This window comes from Struthio camelus, chromosome 19, assembly GCF_040807025.1.
Source record: "Struthio camelus isolate bStrCam1 chromosome 19, bStrCam1.hap1, whole genome shotgun sequence".
Lineage (NCBI taxonomy): Eukaryota > Metazoa > Chordata > Aves > Struthioniformes > Struthionidae > Struthio > Struthio camelus.
Window position 1 is genome coordinate 8196222 of NC_090960.1, and position 17127 is coordinate 8213348.

At 44.2% G+C, this 17127-nt stretch overlaps 2 protein-coding genes across 15 annotated transcripts; both read right to left on the reverse strand.

Moving 5' to 3' along the window:
- Nucleotides 1–2750: 2750 nt before the first annotated feature.
- Nucleotides 2751–10344, reverse strand: SUMO2 (small ubiquitin like modifier 2). The gene is made up of 4 exons (XM_068914045.1): nucleotides 10117–10344; nucleotides 8306–8437; nucleotides 5029–5100; nucleotides 2751–3426 (listed from the first exon to the last, which is right to left on the reverse strand). The coding sequence occupies exons 1-4, from the start codon at nucleotides 10135–10137 to the stop codon at nucleotides 3364–3366; spliced, it is 288 nt and encodes a 95-aa protein (XP_068770146.1). The 5' UTR covers nucleotides 10138–10344; the 3' UTR covers nucleotides 2751–3363.
- Nucleotides 10345–10769: 425 nt separating this feature from the next.
- On the reverse strand, nucleotides 10770–17011 carry LOC138061643 (uncharacterized). 14 transcript variants are annotated; one of them, XM_068914047.1, is made up of 6 exons: nucleotides 16752–17011; nucleotides 15671–15783; nucleotides 13319–13390; nucleotides 12866–13064; nucleotides 11702–11852; nucleotides 10770–11613 (listed from the first exon to the last, which is right to left on the reverse strand). In XM_068914047.1, the coding sequence occupies exons 1-5, from the start codon at nucleotides 16882–16884 to the stop codon at nucleotides 11728–11730; spliced, it is 642 nt and encodes a 213-aa protein (XP_068770148.1). In that variant the 5' UTR covers nucleotides 16885–17011; the 3' UTR covers nucleotides 10770–11613; nucleotides 11702–11727. The 14 variants fall into 14 exon arrangements, 1 of the variants encoding a protein (XP_068770148.1); XR_011135574.1 differs by lacking the exons at nucleotides 10770–11613; nucleotides 11702–11852; nucleotides 13319–13390 and adding an exon at nucleotides 16497–16625 and having other exon boundaries at nucleotides 12829–13044; nucleotides 15671–15835; nucleotides 16752–17009; XR_011135565.1 differs by lacking the exons at nucleotides 10770–11613; nucleotides 11702–11852 and adding an exon at nucleotides 16497–16625 and having other exon boundaries at nucleotides 12829–15888; nucleotides 16752–17009.
- Between the last annotated feature and the right edge of the window lie 116 nt (nucleotides 17012–17127).

Sequence of the window (17127 nt, forward strand, 5' to 3'; positions counted from 1 at the left end):
ACATTAGTTGAAATCTGTGGGTAATAAATCAATTTGCCCAGGCTCTGGAAGATCCCAGCTGTTTCATAAACATGAAGGACTTATCTGTCAACTAGCACAACAAGAACTCGTTGGCCAGTTCTCCTTTATCCTCTCACATGTGGACTCCTAGTCGTCCAATAGGCTACTAGTGTAAACACATGAACTGTTAGAAATTAGAATAGGTCAAACAACTAAATGACCTCCAAAATAGATTTGATACAAACTAATAGTTTATATCCCTATACTTCATATCACTTCTGAATCATCATCACTAGCAATAGTTTTCATAGCAAAGTCACATGAAAATTACTTAGGTCCCAGCAAACAGGAGTTAACAGGTAAATCCTCTAAGCAACATAGTACTGACAAGCTACAAAGATAATTCTGTGTCATAAGGAGACTATTTGCAAAGCCATGAAAGAAAATAATTCTAAAAATTGTTTTGAAAAGAAAAACAAGTTAGTATTTCTACACGGCTGTGTGAACAGATAAGTTATACATCAGAATGTGCCAGTCCAGTCCATCTAAACAGTTTGCTAGACTAATGGGAACTAAATGTTTGAGGTTCTTGAATTAAGTCAATTAAGTTCTTTGCAACGGTTTGTTGATTTTATCTAATCAAGAAAACACCTCTTGGAAAAGGCCACTTCTACCAGTTTTTGGTTGCAGTAGCCATCTTAGCCTAAACATCCTTCAGTACATCCTCAGAGGAACTATTTCAAGGATATCAGGACCAAGCTCAGCTGAAGAGCAAAAATATGTTAGAAAAGGAGAAATTCAGGAGAAACTGATCAATACTCCTTCATTTTTTCGGTTTAACAGCCCATTGCTAAATGCTAGAGGAAATTTCAGCTTATGATGAATTAAAGAATATTTTCAAAGCTGCTGCATCAAGTTATTGGTTCAGAAGCCTTATGTTTTCTCTTCCCCCTCCCCCCGACGGGTGACTTCCGGTAAGTTAGTCAAAATCCATGCTAGATGTTCTAATTTTGCTTGCAGAACATTATATTACAAGAATCCTGCACATAAAATTCATGACAGATGAAGCACCACTGTACTACTTCATAAAGTTAAGACAATGTTTTTGAAAGCATGCTGCTCAATACCTGTCATTTTACTTATATTGCTTCAGGAAAGAAAAAATAGGAGGCAAGATACAACAGGGAGTTTTGAGCTCCACAGTCTGAAGTTGGGCTGAAAAAAAAGCTGTATTTAAGAAGATTTCACCCTTTCTTCAGAAACTAAACAAGTCCAAACATCTTTTTTTTGGCCGAATAAAGACAATTTTCTCCTGGGAGAAGTTTGGCCTGATATGAAGTTGAAAGACTTAACAATAAATTGTTATCAGAAATCTAGCCAGGGCAAAAGCCAGGGAGGAACGTACTCTGTGCCTAACCTACGAAATTAGGAACGAACTGAGGTGTTCAAATATACACCTTTTTTTAAAAGAAAAATTTTCCAGGCCTTTGTGGTTCTGGATATGAAAACATGTGTTCGCAAGAAGTAATTCCAACCTTGCAATATAGCGCAGAAGTCTAGAAGATGTATACCAGAATAAGAAATAATCTGCTTAGCAGTGGAATTTCCTTAAATAAAAAAAAAAAAACCACAAACAGCATACAACATACTACATCCTTCAGCTGCACGGTTAGTCAAAAGTGACTTCAAAAACACATCTTCTAATATCTACATTAGATGCAATTAATATGACATCGTGTGTTCTCAAAGTTATGACATAAGTCAAACAGATCAATGTCCATCATCTAAATGCACGGACACATTGTTCCACAAAGCGAAAGCATTTCCAGGTCTAGCAGGCACAGGCCTAGCATACAAAAATCACCTCTTGAATTAACTATTGCAAAAACTACCACCAAAAAGTGAGCTCTGCTAACTGATTAATATCTAAAAGAGCATTAACTTACTGCAACTGCCACAAAACCTTAGAACATTCCTAGGAAATTAGAGAATGGTTTGGGACTGTTGAGTAGACAGCTGTACAATCTTTCATGAATGTCATGGATTTCACTGCAACCCCTAAGCTTCCCCCTGAGACAACTCAAAAACAACGGCCTTGTGGAAAAGGCTCATGAAAAACACCATTGTCATTGGCTCCTCCAGTACTTCAAGGGAGGCAGCCTCTTCCCCTTTCACGCCGGAATACCACAATGTTACAGTTAAAGCAGAGCTTGGAATCTTCAGCACCATAGTTGAATACACCCAAAAAGAGAACTCCATTTTTTATTTTTGCTTTACATTTTCAAGCATCTCTCATTTGATAGCATGGAAAATTGAATGCTTAGCAAAATGATTTGTTCTGTATAACTTAATGTTTACATCAAAAAGCATTCAAATACAGTTTTAAATAAGCTATTATAACAACAACATTGATGTTTCCATTAAAAACTGACAAAAAGACCTCAACCCAAAGCCGTAAGTAAATAGTCCAGTATTTTGCTGTTTGCCTAGTCAAACATTTTTGGCTTAACAGAACATACACACAAATCAAAAGAAGAGAAAACGGACTTCTATTTCTAGTTCAACTGTTGACTGACTGAGAGGTCTCAAGGAAGCCTTTCAATTTCTGACAATCTCCCCACTGTAAAAGGGGATCATGCTTATTTACTTACCACATAGAGAACTCTGAGAATTAAAGAGCATAAGGTGCTGCAGAGAAAGAACTACAAGTGCTGAGTACTATTACTCTACAGAAAAATAAAGAAAACTGATTATTTTAAACAAGAAGTTTATTTAAACAACAAGACGCTTTACTTGAAGGGAAAACTATCTAGGATCTTTTTTTTTTTTTTTTTTAAAGAGTAATTTACCCCTACTTAGACAGAGATTGCTCTACATGTAACAGCTACGTACAAAAAAGTTATAAAATTGTCCTTGGTTTTACAATGATAAAAGAAAAACATTGAAATTATCCAATCAAACAAGGTATGCAAGGTTTTTGTTTTTAAACAGTGAGAGCAAAATAACTTACTGGAATATAAAGATAAAAGGAGAAGGAGCATGCCACTAACGGAGAAAGGGGCATTTTCACAGAACCAGTTTGTTTTCCCACCCCATCTCCATTAAATGTTGATCAAAACATACCATTGGCCATTTAGTTAAAAAAAATATGCATTATGTCTGTGCACATACACCAGTTACTTTATGTACAATAGAAGGAATAGGAAAAAAAAAATCAGAGAGAGAAGAGAGAAAACTATACTGCAGTAGTCAGGATGTGGCTGAACCAAGTCTCATTTTTCTAATTGTGAATGTGTCGCCTGTGGGAGCACAGTTCTGGAGAGGAAAGTAGCAGGTTCTTTTTTTTTTTTTATTTATTTATTTTTAGTAAACTCCTCCTGTTTGCTGCTGGAACACATCAATTGTATCTTCATCCTCCATTTCCAACTACAGCAGAAAAGAGAAAAAAGGCTTTCAACTCCTCTCAGACATCTACTATAGGCTGGGTAGTTCTTATATTTCCTCTCTTCATCTCTACTTTTTATGCAATTTAACCAGCCAGCCCCACCTCCCTCCATCATCACTGTGCAATTGAGCTACTGCACCATAACTCAAAAATAAAGAAACAATTTGGGAAAAAAACACCCCAGTGAGTAACTGTAATGAATTCTAGTATGCAACTTCACAACTTCACTGAGCATTAGATGAGTCCTGTGGAAAAGATCAGACATCCCAATGTTGTAGTTCTCTTGCCTACTTTGTTACTGCGTCCTTTTTCTCCTATTTACTTCCACAGTTCACCTTAGAACATTGCCACAGTTCCACTTTGTTGTTGTTCAAATGTGCATATGGCTTCAGCTACAACACTAAAGAAAGTAGACTATAATTAAGGCCCCTAGCCCAACCAGGCAGTAAAACAGAGTATCAGCAACCACAACAAATTAAAGACCATTTCGGTCAACGATGTAACAAACTGCCAGTGATGAAAACAATACTTTATTACTACAAGTCTCTTTTTCACAGTACGTTTTGCAATCGATACTCCTGGGATGTTAAGGTTACCTGCTGTCAGAACCTGTACCAAGACTGAAAGAGTTGCTGTTACTAATGTATGCAAGTTATATTTCTAAACAGTCTCAATTTCTGCTCCAGGATATCAAACTGGTCTATGGCATTTACTGCAGCTATAAATAACTGATCCTTAGCTTCAGCCTAACACAGATGGAGAGGAAAACAGCCCGTTGTCTCAATTTTTAGTATTTTAAGTTAAAAGTTGTACGGATTGGTGTTGTAAGAGCACATGCTCAGAAGCTTAGGAGCACCCCCTTAGAAAATATAGATCTTCTATAAAACTTGTAAAAACAAACAAAAAAGTCCCTTATTTTATAAGAAATTATTCTAAAGGCATGCAAAACAGTGTCACTTAGAACGGTTGTTTAAACACAGCCACGCAGGACAGTATAGAAAAAAGCTCAGAGCCAGAGTGAACCATTCTGTTGTTAGAATAACCTTCGTTTTAACCAGATTACAGACAGATAACCCAAACTTTACAATATTCAACAGTTTTATGCCTGAAGTACAGCTTCAAATTGTAAATAATGGAAAATGACTTTCTTGCACGCTTGACAGCATGCACGCTCGCAAACAGAACTGCTGATGACATCCTGGCAAGTTTTTATGAAATATAAAGCTTTTACTTTGGAAAAAACTCAGTTCTTACCTTACCAATTCTTATCTCAAGAGTCGTGAATCAATAAAGTAACACTCATATGGCTCACCATCTGCTGAAACTGTACTTCATTTTCTTATTTTGTTATTATAGTGATACAGGTTTATTATTCAAAATTCAAAAGAAATCTTAGCATCCACTTCCAATAGTTCTAAACTAGTTATTAGCCCCCTGAAATTTTTATATAGATATAGATATAAAAAAAAGAACAAGTTCTATACTAATGTATGCAATTACACAAGTTTTTCATATTAAACAGAAGCATCAACTCCTGCAGTACACTTTAAGTATATTTTTAAGATTTGCCTCTGTTTGTTTACCTGTGCAGGTGTGTCTGTTTCATTAATTGGCTGCCCATCGAACCGGAATCTGATTTGCCTCATTGACAACCCCTAGACAAAGAGAAGTAACATAAAGGGGAGTAAGTCTTGTGTAAGAACATTCACTGGTTTTCTCTTCAACTTGTCACTGGAATTGTACCATGATCATATTAAAAGCCACCATTCATAATTCATGATATAGTTTTCATATTCCCCTCATGCACTGACTATGAGGCATTTCACTACAAATCCTTGCAATCTGTTTCGTATTAAAAGTTGCAATGCATCCAATTACTAAGAGAAGCAACAGTGCCCCCACTGACTGTAAGTTAAAATAAAAGGATTTCTAGTACACAGGTCCCACCCCAAAGGCCAAAACCACCAGGATTCTTATAGTAATTTTTAATATTAAATAATTCACTTAAAACTGCATGTAACACTTTGGGTGATGAATGTCAACAAGCAGTAATATTCAATACATCCTTTTGATTTTCCCCAAAAGCAAAGGTATTATTATCAAACAATTTTTCTCCCAGAAACACAAGAGGCATCTATTAGTCTGGAGTAACAGTAGCTAATGGTAACTTTTTGATCTTAAATACGTATGAACAAGAAACCAATGGAACAAGTTTTTCCACACACAGCTGAAGTGAACTTTGCAAGAAGTTAAAGGGATCTTCTGATTCCAGAAATAAACTACTAAAAGTATTACAGCATCTCAAAAGTTTCTGCCACACTCACTAGTCATTTTGCTGACCTCTTCCATCCCCCCAAACACTACTTTTCATTCTCACTTCAGCTGACAGATTCAAAGAGACAGCTGAGCAGCAATAAACCCATGTACTAAGATAAGCTTAAACATTCACATTAGTTTTCGAAGATACTTCATAGTACACTAAACTCTACAAAGCAAGAAGAATGAAGTCTGAGGATACAACCAGGAACAGAGCCAAGATCCTTCTGTATCTACTTGCTTCCAGTTCTATCTACTCTTTCTACAGAATATCTAAACATACAGTAAGTCCAACGTACGGATGGTGCTGCTTTGACACATCTGAGTAGAGAAAGAAGTCTCCATTTACCCAGACAAGAGCAAGCGTTACACAGAAAAGAAAACGTAGCGTACTAATTATTTTTCTTGAGAAGTTGATTTGTCAGGAAAAATGTTTTAATAAAGAACATGCTGACAAGTAAACTTTTGGCTAAGACTTTAAAGTTCACAGCAAAATGCCTTCTCCGGTGTGACTCAGATTCTGTTATGTTCACTTAGAACATCCTCTTGTTTAAGAAAACCATGTGTCTAAGTGTCATGGCAGCAACACATTTTTGCACAGCAACATTTGGTTTGAGCTGTTTTCTCAAAGATTGTGTTTCTTAAAATATATATTTCCTTTTCTGAAAGTGTTATTTTTTTTGCAGGTTCTTGACAACCTTATGAGCTGAATAAAGGCTAGCTAGGAACATACTAAAAAGCTGTATCTTGGCGAGATTAGCATCCACAATAAAACTGTATATGTTCCATTGATAAACTTCTCCCACTTATAATAATCAAAAATAGTCTTGCTAACCAAACCATATCATCCAAAGTTTATTAACTTCCATTTTAGTTCTACTAGATGCAATATATGATTTTTACTCTTTAAAACTGTCAAGTTCTCTACTGTATGCAGTAAGTTCTCTACTGTATGCAGTTTCCACCTCTCCAAAATTAGATCTACAGTCTGCATCTTGCAGATTTTTAAGACTGGGTATGCCTAGTTTGGAACATGAACAAAAATCTAACTTTTACAGGTAGACCGTACAAATGATTTCAAACAAAGTCTGAGTACTAAACACCTTTGAAACACTGTTTAAAGAGAGTCCACCTCCACAGAGATATCCTTTGGAAACCTAATTATTTAAAACCCAAATCTAAAAAAAGCTTTTAAAAGGGAGGCATTTTTTCTAAGTTAATACAACATTTTTTGGTAACAGAATAGAAATTTGGATGAAAAGTCTTAAAATCTTACTTTGGTTTGCATTCAAGTGAGTGAAGTATGAATGATACCTTTATACCTCTCAAATTACCTTTTCCAGAACTTTACAAACAATTAACCAAGTCTCAAACTCCCCAAAAGAGAGATATACCTGCACTTTATGTTTGGGAAAAGCAATATGCAGTGATTTACATAATGTAACATGAATCAATGGCAGCGGTAGACAAAAAATGAGTCCACAGCCTCAAACATTCACTAATATATCCCCAGAACACCTATACAAAGCATATTCGCTAAGAGCTGATTTACCCTGGTTTTATTTGCATTGCTATAGTGTTGTGGGCAAAGGGTAAACCAAAGAGATTTTACCCCTATGCGTATGAATTGGAATTCATTTTGTTGTGAAATAGTTATCTCAGTATAAAGGCATTTTATATTGATTTTATTCAGTAGTATCGTTGAACATCTCTATTAAACAAACAGATCAAAATTCCCCAATCTCAAACACTTTGGGCCTGTAGAGGCGGCAACTTTTTAAAAGTAGACATTCACACAAAAATTCCTGGACAGCAGCATAGACAAAGTATTCCTCATCAACTGCTTCAGGAGAAAGTGTTAAATAACATTATTCTTCCACAGGTATTTTTAAAATTTCTCGCAATGGCCACCTGAAAGCTAGTAGGTTGGCTGCAGTTGGCCCAGCTAGCAAAACACATTTTTTGTCCCTCAGAGGATCAATTTGACAACTAGGCCACAAGAGAGGAAAAACAAAACACAACCCACAAAACTCATCATTACATGTACAAGTTCCTTCCCAAGCCTGCCATCAGACACCTATAAATCCTGAAACACTCACTGATATTCTCCCACCTTAATACAGTAATGTTAAGCTAATAAACCAGAAGTCCATAGTTAGACCAAGAACTTACACGGCATTATAAAAATACCTCTGATTATCATTCAACTGTCTATCCTAACTTCATACTACAGGTTCTTATCTCATCATTTCCATACCGATATTTTTGAGTTACAGCAGCCTCCCAACAGCCTAGAGCTACAAGGCAGATTTCACAAAGATAACCGATCACTTATTTTACCTGTTTCCTGCCACAACCCTTATCAGTCTAGTCTGTAACAGACCCTAAGAACAATACAGTTTCTATAAAGCAATTAATTTCTGTTAAGTCTTTAGCATTTTGCATATTTACATGGTTTTAAGACTTTACTGTCTTCATCCATCTCTACGGACATCATCTCTCCCCCAGACACTGGTTCTCCTAATGTTCATACAAGAACCGTACCTGTCGTTCACAATAGGCTTTCATTAGTTTACTAAGTGGTGTATGCCTCTTAATCTTAAACTGCACCACAGACCCATCTTGCCCTGCCACCTTCAGATTAATGTGGTCATTGTTTTCAGTCTTCACTCCTTCCTGTTGAGGGGGGGAAAAAAAAGCACATTTTTAAAAGGTATGAAACAAGAAGTTAACATTTTACCAAAGTGCAACAGGTCATTAAAAAGGAGGAAATAAAGTTATTATTGCTGTTTACCAACTTGAAATTTGAATTAGAAAATAAAGGCCAGTGCTTTTAATTTGAAACAAAACAAGAAAAATCAATAAAAACCCTAACAATATTAGTTGTCACTGTTGAGACTGATTAATATACAAAATAACAACGAACAATTACTACCCCAGTTCTACAATAAATTTAAGAAGTAATTTCTGTCAAGGGCACAAAAATATGCAACATTATAGTTTCCTATCAAAGCAATAAATTTATTTACTTTAGCTCAAACACTGGCAAGTCTCTTTCTCACTTTATCTCAAACTTTTTCACGTTAATTACAGCGCTTCTCTGGAAAGTTTAAGATACTTTAAAGGACTACTTTTGAAGGGGTGACAAAACCTGAAGAGAAACAAGCTTTCTCTTTCAGAAAACATTTAAAAAAAAAAAAAAGCAACTCCTAAATACGCAGAGCGATACTCTCGCTTCCAAAAGCAACCACACACAGAAATTACAGAGAACCAACTTTCAACTTCATCGCTCCTGCACTGATCCAGAGAGCCAAGGGAAAGGCAGAGAGAGTATTCAACACTACCGCGTTCCTCGGGAGCGCCCGCTCCGTAGGTGCCAAAAGCGTTTTCGTCTTTATTTCCCTTAAAAAGGCGTCCGAGGCCAGGGGACGGGTGGCGGCGGCTGCCGCCCTCGGCGGGGAGCGGGGTCCCGGCCATGTGACAGGTCCCCGCACGCCGCGGGGCCGGGCCACGGCCCAGGCACCCCGGGTCCGTCCGTGGCGGGGCGGCCTCAATTTATTATTTTCTGGCGCCTTCAAGCTCCGTTTAAAATGAGGGAGGGAAAAAAAAAACACACAAAAAAGGCGGCAGCGGGGCGTTTACTGGCTGTGGGTTTTTGCTGTGGGCTTGGGGTGTTGTTATTTTTTTAAAACTCCTGCTGTTGAAAAATTCAGCTGCGCGCTGCTCCCCTCTGCCCCAGGAGCCCCCCGGGGGGCCCCTCCCGGAGCCGCGGGGAGGGCACCCGGGGCCAGAGGGAGCACAAAAGGGGCCGGGAGAGATGCCTGCCCCGCCCGCCCGCGGCGGAAGGGCCCCGGCGCGCTCCTGCCAGCGCCATATGGGAAGGGGCTGGCAAGTGCCCCATGGAAAGGGTGACTACGGGCGGGGATGCTGCGCTCTCGCCACCGCCGGCCGCGCACGGGAGGCCGGATCCGGCCCCGCGAGGAGGAGGAGGAGGAAAAGGAGGAGGAGGAGGAGGAAGGCAGCGGCAGCAACCGCCTCCGGACCTGCCTCTCCCCCTGAGGAGGGCGGGAAGGGAGCCCGGATTCGCCCCCCTCCCCCCCGTTCCCCGCCGCCCTCCCCGGGGATCCTCCGCCCGCCCCGGGAGGCCGCGGCCCCGTCCCCCTCCCCCGGCGGGGCGGGAAGGCGGCCGCGGCCGGGCTGCGCAGGAAAATGGCGCGCAAAGCCGGCGCGGCCGAGCCGCGGCCGTTGGCTGGCCGGGCCCGCGGCCGGGGCCTGGCCTCCCGCCGCCGCCTGAGGGGAGAAGTGAGGCGGCGGGGGCGCGGGAGGCGGAGGGGGCGGGAGGGCGCCGGCCTCACCTTGGGCTTCTCGTCGGCCATGGCGAGTCAGCGACGTCCGGGCCACTCCGAGCGCCTCACAAAGGGGGGGAAGAAACGACCGAGCGCGGCGGAGAGGAGAGGAGAGAGAGAGAGGGGAAGGCAGGGGGGGAAAGGGAGCGCGCACGCACTGCCGCGGGGCCGCGCCTTGCCCCCTTGCGTGCGCGCGCCCGCCCCGTCCGCCGGGCTCTCCCCCGCCCCCCTCGGCGCGGCCCCGCCGCCCATTGGGCCCGGCGGCCGGGGGGGGGGCGGGGAGGGCGGGGGGAGGGAGCGCGCGCGCGCCCCGGCCGTTACATAACGCGGCGGCGGGAGGCGGAGCGTGCGCGCGCCCCGGCGGCTCCCCGCGCTGCGTGCGCGCGCCCCGCCCGCCGGGCGCAGCGGGCCCTGCCGTGCGGCGTGTATTGTCCTCCTCAAAATGGCCGCCGGGCCGCGGCGCCCCGCGCCCCTCCCCCACGGCGCCGGGGCCCCGCCGCCCCCGCCGCCGCCGCCGCCCTCCCGCGGCCCCCCCCTTCCCGAAATTGGGCCCCCCGGCCGCGGGCCCGGCCGCGCCCCTCACCGTGCCCATCCCGAGCCGCGCAGGCCTGGCGCGCCCCACAGGGCCACGGCCCGCCAGCTTCGCGCCCCCTGGGCCGCGCTCCGCCAGGCCGCCCGCGTGGGGCGCCCTCAGCGCCTCGCGGCTCCCGCCGCTGCGCCATCCTGCCGCGTCCGCCCCGCCGCCACGGATGGCCCCCGCCGCCTTACCCTCCCCTTGGGCTCCCTCAAACGCCGTTCCCCTCCCCGCGGGCCTGGCCCGGTTTACAAATGGGATTTGTACAGGTCGTGAGATTACAGTTGCCGGCTCGCAGTCATCAGCTGGGCTTCCTGACGCTGCGGCTTTCCCCCCAAGCGAGGCTAGGCGCGGGTTGGCCCTGAAACACGCCGTTTCTACAAAAGGAAGCGAGACCCACCACACCTGCGCTCCCCAAAAGAGACCGTAAAATGCATCATGAATATAAGTAAAATAAACCTTGACTGCAACTGGTTTTCATGGTCTTCAACAGGCTAAGAACATGATGCAGCATCTCGGAAATTATAATACAATACATACATGTAAGAGAATGTACTACTCATTCAAGTGATTCCTTCTGGTTCACTCTGCTGGAGTGGAGAAAATTCTTTCTAACTCCAGGGACTTCAAAGCATTTCAGATCCAGTCTGAGAGGTTCCCTCAAAACTGTTTCTGAGCCTTTCTTGTATAAGCATTACCTCTGCCCCATCATTTGTTACTGTTTCTTCACAGCACATATGTGCCAAAGAATCGCCACAAAACTGACCCTTGTAGATATTTCAGGCGTGGATTTACCAGGTGGACTCTCAGTTCCCATTAGCACCACTCAGCGTAGCGTATATGCTCCAGCTCATAATGCAGAGGTGGCCATCGGTCGCACAGGCCCTCTGTGCACGGCGTGACAAAATCCAGGCCTGCATGTAATACACCTCCTGCACCGTTCAGAAGTTACAAGACTGGATTTGTCCAGAATAAAGTACTGAAGTAGTGAAATATCAACTCAAGAGAAACTAAACTTACTAGCGAAACACAGACTTCAAACTGCCTCACTTCTCGCACTGCACTGTGTCCTGCAGGTCCCCTTTCTCGGCCTTTCGTCTCATTAGTTCACGTTCCAGTGTGTCCCTTCTACAGGGTAAGACGCTAGGAGTTCTTGGTTTAATGGAGTTGTCTGGAAATTGAAGAGTAACACCCACTGAGAACAGGAAGCTGAATCTGAACATTTACCTGAGTCCACAGTCGAGAAATATAGCTGCAACCCTACCGGAGGCATTGCAGGCGGCCCACGTAACAGAGCTGCACCTTCTTTCCACAAAACACAGGTAGGGAAATCTTCTACAGTCCCCTTGTAGGCTACGCTCCCATAAATTGTAACATCTTTCCCGCTGCTTCCGTACTCTGAGAGATTAAATCTAATCTATAGTTTCATAGAACCTTTCAGTTTTAATATTTTACTCCTTCTCAAGGGTCCTTGTGATTCCATGTCAAATATGGCACAATCTCACCAAACACCAGATGGCCCAAACTACTTTAGGAAAAAAATCTAGTGCACTATCCAGGCTGTGTCCTGACACAGGACAAGAGATTTGGCTGGAAAAAAAATCAGACATACTGCAAGAAATTAGCCCGAACCAGGCAGGAAAGGAAACCGAGACACTGTTTCAAATTGTAACTGTGCCTCAAAGCAATACTCCTTTGAGCCGCTCTTTCCACTCCTACCTGTGTAATTTTCCTTGACTTACCATCCAAAGAGTGTTCCAATCAGTGTATCCTGCCTGCTTTCTCTGCATTTAATTACGCATGTTATTGTTTTTGTATTTATTAAAGCTACCAGTAGGCAAGAAGCACCTATGGCTAGAGAACACTACAGGATTCTGTGGAAATTCTCCTTGCACGGTCTGGCAGCGTACCAGTCTCCTACAACCTCCCTTCACCTTTTATTTTAGCTTTCATGAGCAATGGGCAATACCATTTCTACCTCCTAAAGTCCATTATCACCACCGGGAAGCAGGACTATACAAGAGAAGAAAGAAATATAGCATCTTAAAACCCCCTCTAACTCTTCTCCTTTGTACACAGCTTGTTTAAGCAAGACTCAAAATTTACTGGGCACGCTACAGAACAAAGGAAAAGTGCCGTTTCCCAAAGGATCTTAAATTCTATTTATAGAAATGATGCAACAACCAGAGGAGCAACCGCTGCGAGGAAGGGTGCCACAAGGCGGATGTTGCTTGATGGTCTCATTCTTCTGCACTCTCCCCACTTCTTCCACCTCCCTTTTCAAAGACCTGTGCGCTGCAGGTCCAGGAGGATTTCTTTGGGAGTGGCTTTGAGGAGGCAGGGTGAAACTGGTCAAGGCCTGCCTGAGAGCAGCATGAAAGAACTGAACACAGGAACGACATTAAGTTGAACATACGTTAAGGCCAGTACCAGAATAGAACAAATCTGATTCAAAGGAGACGTGAAAATAAGCTAGATTTCATGAAAACATATGGGATTTCACTACCTCTGCAGAAATTATACACGCTCAAAAAAAAAAAAAAAGATAAGCTAAAACCTGTTTCAGCTATACCACCATAGTGTGCCTTGCCACTAATCACACAGATTCCCAGTCACAGAGCAGGTTTTTTTACAAACCTCATATTTAGATGGGTTTTCTTTCCACATAGCAACAGGGGAAACTCGCATTATACAGGTGATCCAGTTCAGCTAAGAATAAACAGAGTGATAAAAAAATGCAAAGATAACAGGCTAGACAGCAGCACTCGGAGCAAGCGGCAGGGGAGAAGCCACACTGTGAACTACAAAGGACCGAGTCCTGCAAGGTCCAGGCCACAGCAGAGGGGGGCAAAGGCAAAGCTCTTTGTCTCTCAGAGCTCCTCCTCTTTAAGGCACAGAGTTGAAAAGAAGTGAATGGGGAAGCATCACAGGGAGAATTCCAGAGAAATTCCATCTCCAGGAAGAAAATTCCACGTGCCGTTTCATAAATGTTTCCATGTCTGGTTTTATTTTTGTACAGCAGATTGATAAGGAAGAAATACAATGTATCTAGATCTTGCAGAACACTTGGGCTTAATTCTCCACCTTCTGTTGAAGAAACCTGAGTAGGGAACATGGGTGTTCAACACATACGTCCCCTTTGACGCTGAGATTTTAAGACATTAAGATTTTTCGGATATTAACATAGCTGCAAGCAGAGGGTTTGTGCTGCTTCACATCAGCAAGCATAAGACTACAAAAGCAATTCCAGTTCATTCAAAACTGTGTATTACTTAGCAATTAATTTAGTGCAAGAATAGAAAAAAAAAAGGTTATTTGAAGGCATGAGTAACAAAGTAGGACTAAATCTGCTTTCTCAACCTGAACTCTTAAGTCTGAGTGGCCTATTCAGGCCTTCCTCTTCCTTAACGCTAATTTAGCCCCCGGAATAGAACATATATTTTGCCTGTTCTGTGCTTTCGATGTTCATGTCGATCTTTCTCTCCCTGCCCCAACTCAAAAAATAGCTTTTGAACCTTCTGTTTTCCAACTTAACTCTCCTCCTTCTCAGGCACTGTTTTTTTTTTTTTTTTTTTGCTTTCTTCCTCCACACCCTCCCCCCAGAAAATGCAAGGCAATTTTTTTTTTTTTTGCTTTTGCCTTCCTTGGCTGGACTGATGGCCTGCACTCTAAAACTCTGAAGTCTTTCTGAGCCATATGAAGTTTGATGCTGACATAGTGGTTCCCAGTTCTGCTTAACTGCATGAACTTGACAGGCAGAGGCCATTTTGATAAGGCGCAGATGAAAGGCTCCCTTCTAGATACATGTGGACCTCCAGCCAGCATTAAAAGGAGGGCTTGGAGTTTTCAAGATTTCATACTAAAACTCACCATTCCCAAGCTGACATCCCCAAAAATCAACCACCTTCCTTATCAGTTCAAGAGCATTAGAGGCTGTAGACATGAAAAAATATTTTAATTTTTAGCTAGCGAGCGAAGCAGACTGTATGTGCCAACTGAGGTTTTACAGAATGTAGCAGAGGACCAAAGAGCTACTCTGTACCAGCTTTTAGTGTCTCTTTGCACAGGATGGGATTCTGGAGCAGAATAGGACACTATCTCACTTCTAGATCTTCCACCCCCTTGTCATCAACACCTCTCTCCCCATGCTGATGAAGAGAAAAATAAAGACCATTGAGACCGATGGGCACTCCCTAGGGTTGTCAGGCAAGGTAAGCTATAGTTGGTAATGGCTGACCGCCCACTTCTCTGGCTCCCTCTCTCTGTGGATAAGGCTGTGGTTCCCCACAGAACGGTCCACAGAGATATGTGTTTAGAAAAGGATACAAGGGAAACAAGAAAACGGACACAGCACAGTCACTGAATGAACACAGGGATGCCCCGTGTACTGAAGCGCCCCTAGGAAAGCCGCAGATTCTACTGTCATAGTTGATACCTGGTTGATACTCAAACAAACTAATGTGGAGACAACTCCTTAGCTTCACTACAGGAAAAACAAATAGCAACTCCCATCCTTCCTGCAAAGATCTCACTTGTTAGGCAAGCCTCAGATTTCAAGTAAAAAGAGAGAGCCAACTCTACAGTATTCTTTGTAATTCATTAGCGGCTTTTAATTACGATGCCCATAGAAGCAGTGGGCTCTTCGCTTTTCTCCTGCGCGCTGGCTGGTAACATAAGCAATATGAAATCTTCAAACAGTCACTAGAAAAGACGCAGTTATAGAAGCAGAACCCTATCCTTGAAGGATGGTGACAGAAGAGCACTTATAGCTGAACTCTCAAACATCCGGTTTTTGATTTGTATCAGCAGTCATTTTAGTAACACCTTGAAGGATATTTTGGATCTAGATTATTCCAACGCTAATATTCTCAAGAGTCTTCAGCACAGAGCAGTACCATTTTGTAAGACAGCAGGCAAACTTGACTATGTACAAGCAGCGATTCAAACACACGTACATCCCTAAATTCTGCCAAAATATAATAATCTTACCGAGAATAAAGGAAGAGCTTTCTTAAAACTGATGTGTCTTAGAGTCTCGAGCAGGTTTTTGAAGATTTCAGTTCTTCTACCCGACAACAGGCCATTCCTCCCTCCTGACTGACCTGAAGAGACACCGCTTCCTGTTGGCAGCAGGATCAGTGTGGCAACATGCTCCTACCAAAGATAACTGCTAGCTTTATTTTTATTGGAAATGATGGATGCAGGTGCTGATAAAGTAAGAAAAAAAGGCAATTTAGCAGTAGGGTGTTGCAGTATTTGTCATACGAGGACAGTGAATGATTAAAGCTATCTTGAAAAATTAATTCTCAGTGAGCTTCCTTGGGAAGCATTAAGCCCCAGCATTAAAGGGGCTAGCTTCTTCCAGCTATGAGTTTAGCAAGGTAGCATCATTAAAGATTTTTCTTAAAAAGAATATCACTGAACAAGTTTGCTTCTTAGAGGGGGAGGCAGAAAGTGAGGATTATGCCGAGACAGGGAAGGGGAGCAGAATGGAAGGAAAGAAACAGCACATGGCTAATGATTCCCACAGCAAGTTCTTCAGGTATACTCAAGTTCAACTCCACCGGCACTTGAGCCCCCAGAGCTAGCAGGGGGTTGATCACACTAAACTCCAGCAGTCTCAGCAGGCAAACCGTGCCCAGTCTCTAGGGGGGATTAACTCCCAGGCACAGCAGGGGAAAAATAAAAAAAAATTTGTGACCCCAGGTATGGGAATGAGGCACAGAGGCAAGGCGGGAATCCTTCTCCGCCTGCCAGCACTGCCCCTCCACCCACTACGATCGATCTAACGCTTCACTACCAGCCCTTCTCTAACCTGCTGGGCCCAGCCGAAGGAGCAAGGCACAGAAATCCGATTAGTCGGCTGTATCGGAGCGCTTGCCGGAGAGCTCCTGCGACTCCGCTCCGGGGAGCCTCACCCGCAGCGATCTGCAGGCTCATCTGTCTGCAAGTGTTTGAAGCGCGTAAAGAAATAACAGAAACCGATTATCACGAGGCACGGGGATAGCTTCCTTCCGCCCCCCCCACCGTGAAATACGGCGGGCAGGTACGAGGTTCGGGGAAAACCTACCCACAGCAGCACGGGGAGGGCGGCGAAAAGGCGCAGCAAGCCCCTGAGCGGGGCGGGGGGGAAGCTCACCCCGGTGCGCTGCCTTAGGCCCCTTCTGCCTCTGCGCTACTGCGCTGGGGCCAGTTTCAGTCATCGCTGCCGGGACAGGCAGTGGCCGCCCGGGCGGCGCGGTGGCCCCCCGCCAGGAGGGCGACTCCCCCCACCCCGGCCCGGCCCGCACCGCCCCGCTCCCGCCCGCGGGGCCTTTGGAGCTCGGCCGCGCTTCCGGGGCGAGCGGCCAGCGCCTGCCCCAAACCGGCGGAGACCGGCCGGGCTCCCTCCCCCCGGCGGCGGCGGCGGCGGCCGGCGCCTCGCCGGGGCGGGCAGCGCTGACGGG

Coding starts and splice junctions, on each gene's coding strand:
- SUMO2 (XM_068914045.1), bottom strand. CDS start 10,137: ATGGCCGACGAGAAGCCCAAG. Junction 8,438..10,116: donor TGGCCGACGAGAAGCCCAAG/GTGAGGCCGGCG, acceptor CCCCCTCAACAG/GAAGGAGTGAAGACTGAAAA. Junction 3,427..5,028: donor AAACAGACACACCTGCACAG/GTAAACAAACAG, acceptor TTTCTGCTGTAG/TTGGAAATGGAGGATGAAGA.
- LOC138061643 (XM_068914047.1), bottom strand. CDS start 16,884: ATGACTGAAACTGGCCCCAGCGCAGTAGCGCAGAGGCAGAAGGGGCCT. Junction 13,391..15,670: donor AAGCTCTTCCTTTATTCTCG/GTAAGATTATTA, acceptor GTTTATTCTTAG/CTGAACTGGATCACCTGTAT. Junction 13,065..13,318: donor AAAACCCATCTAAATATGAG/GTTTGTAAAAAA, acceptor TCCTGTGTTCAG/TTCTTTCATGCTGCTCTCAG.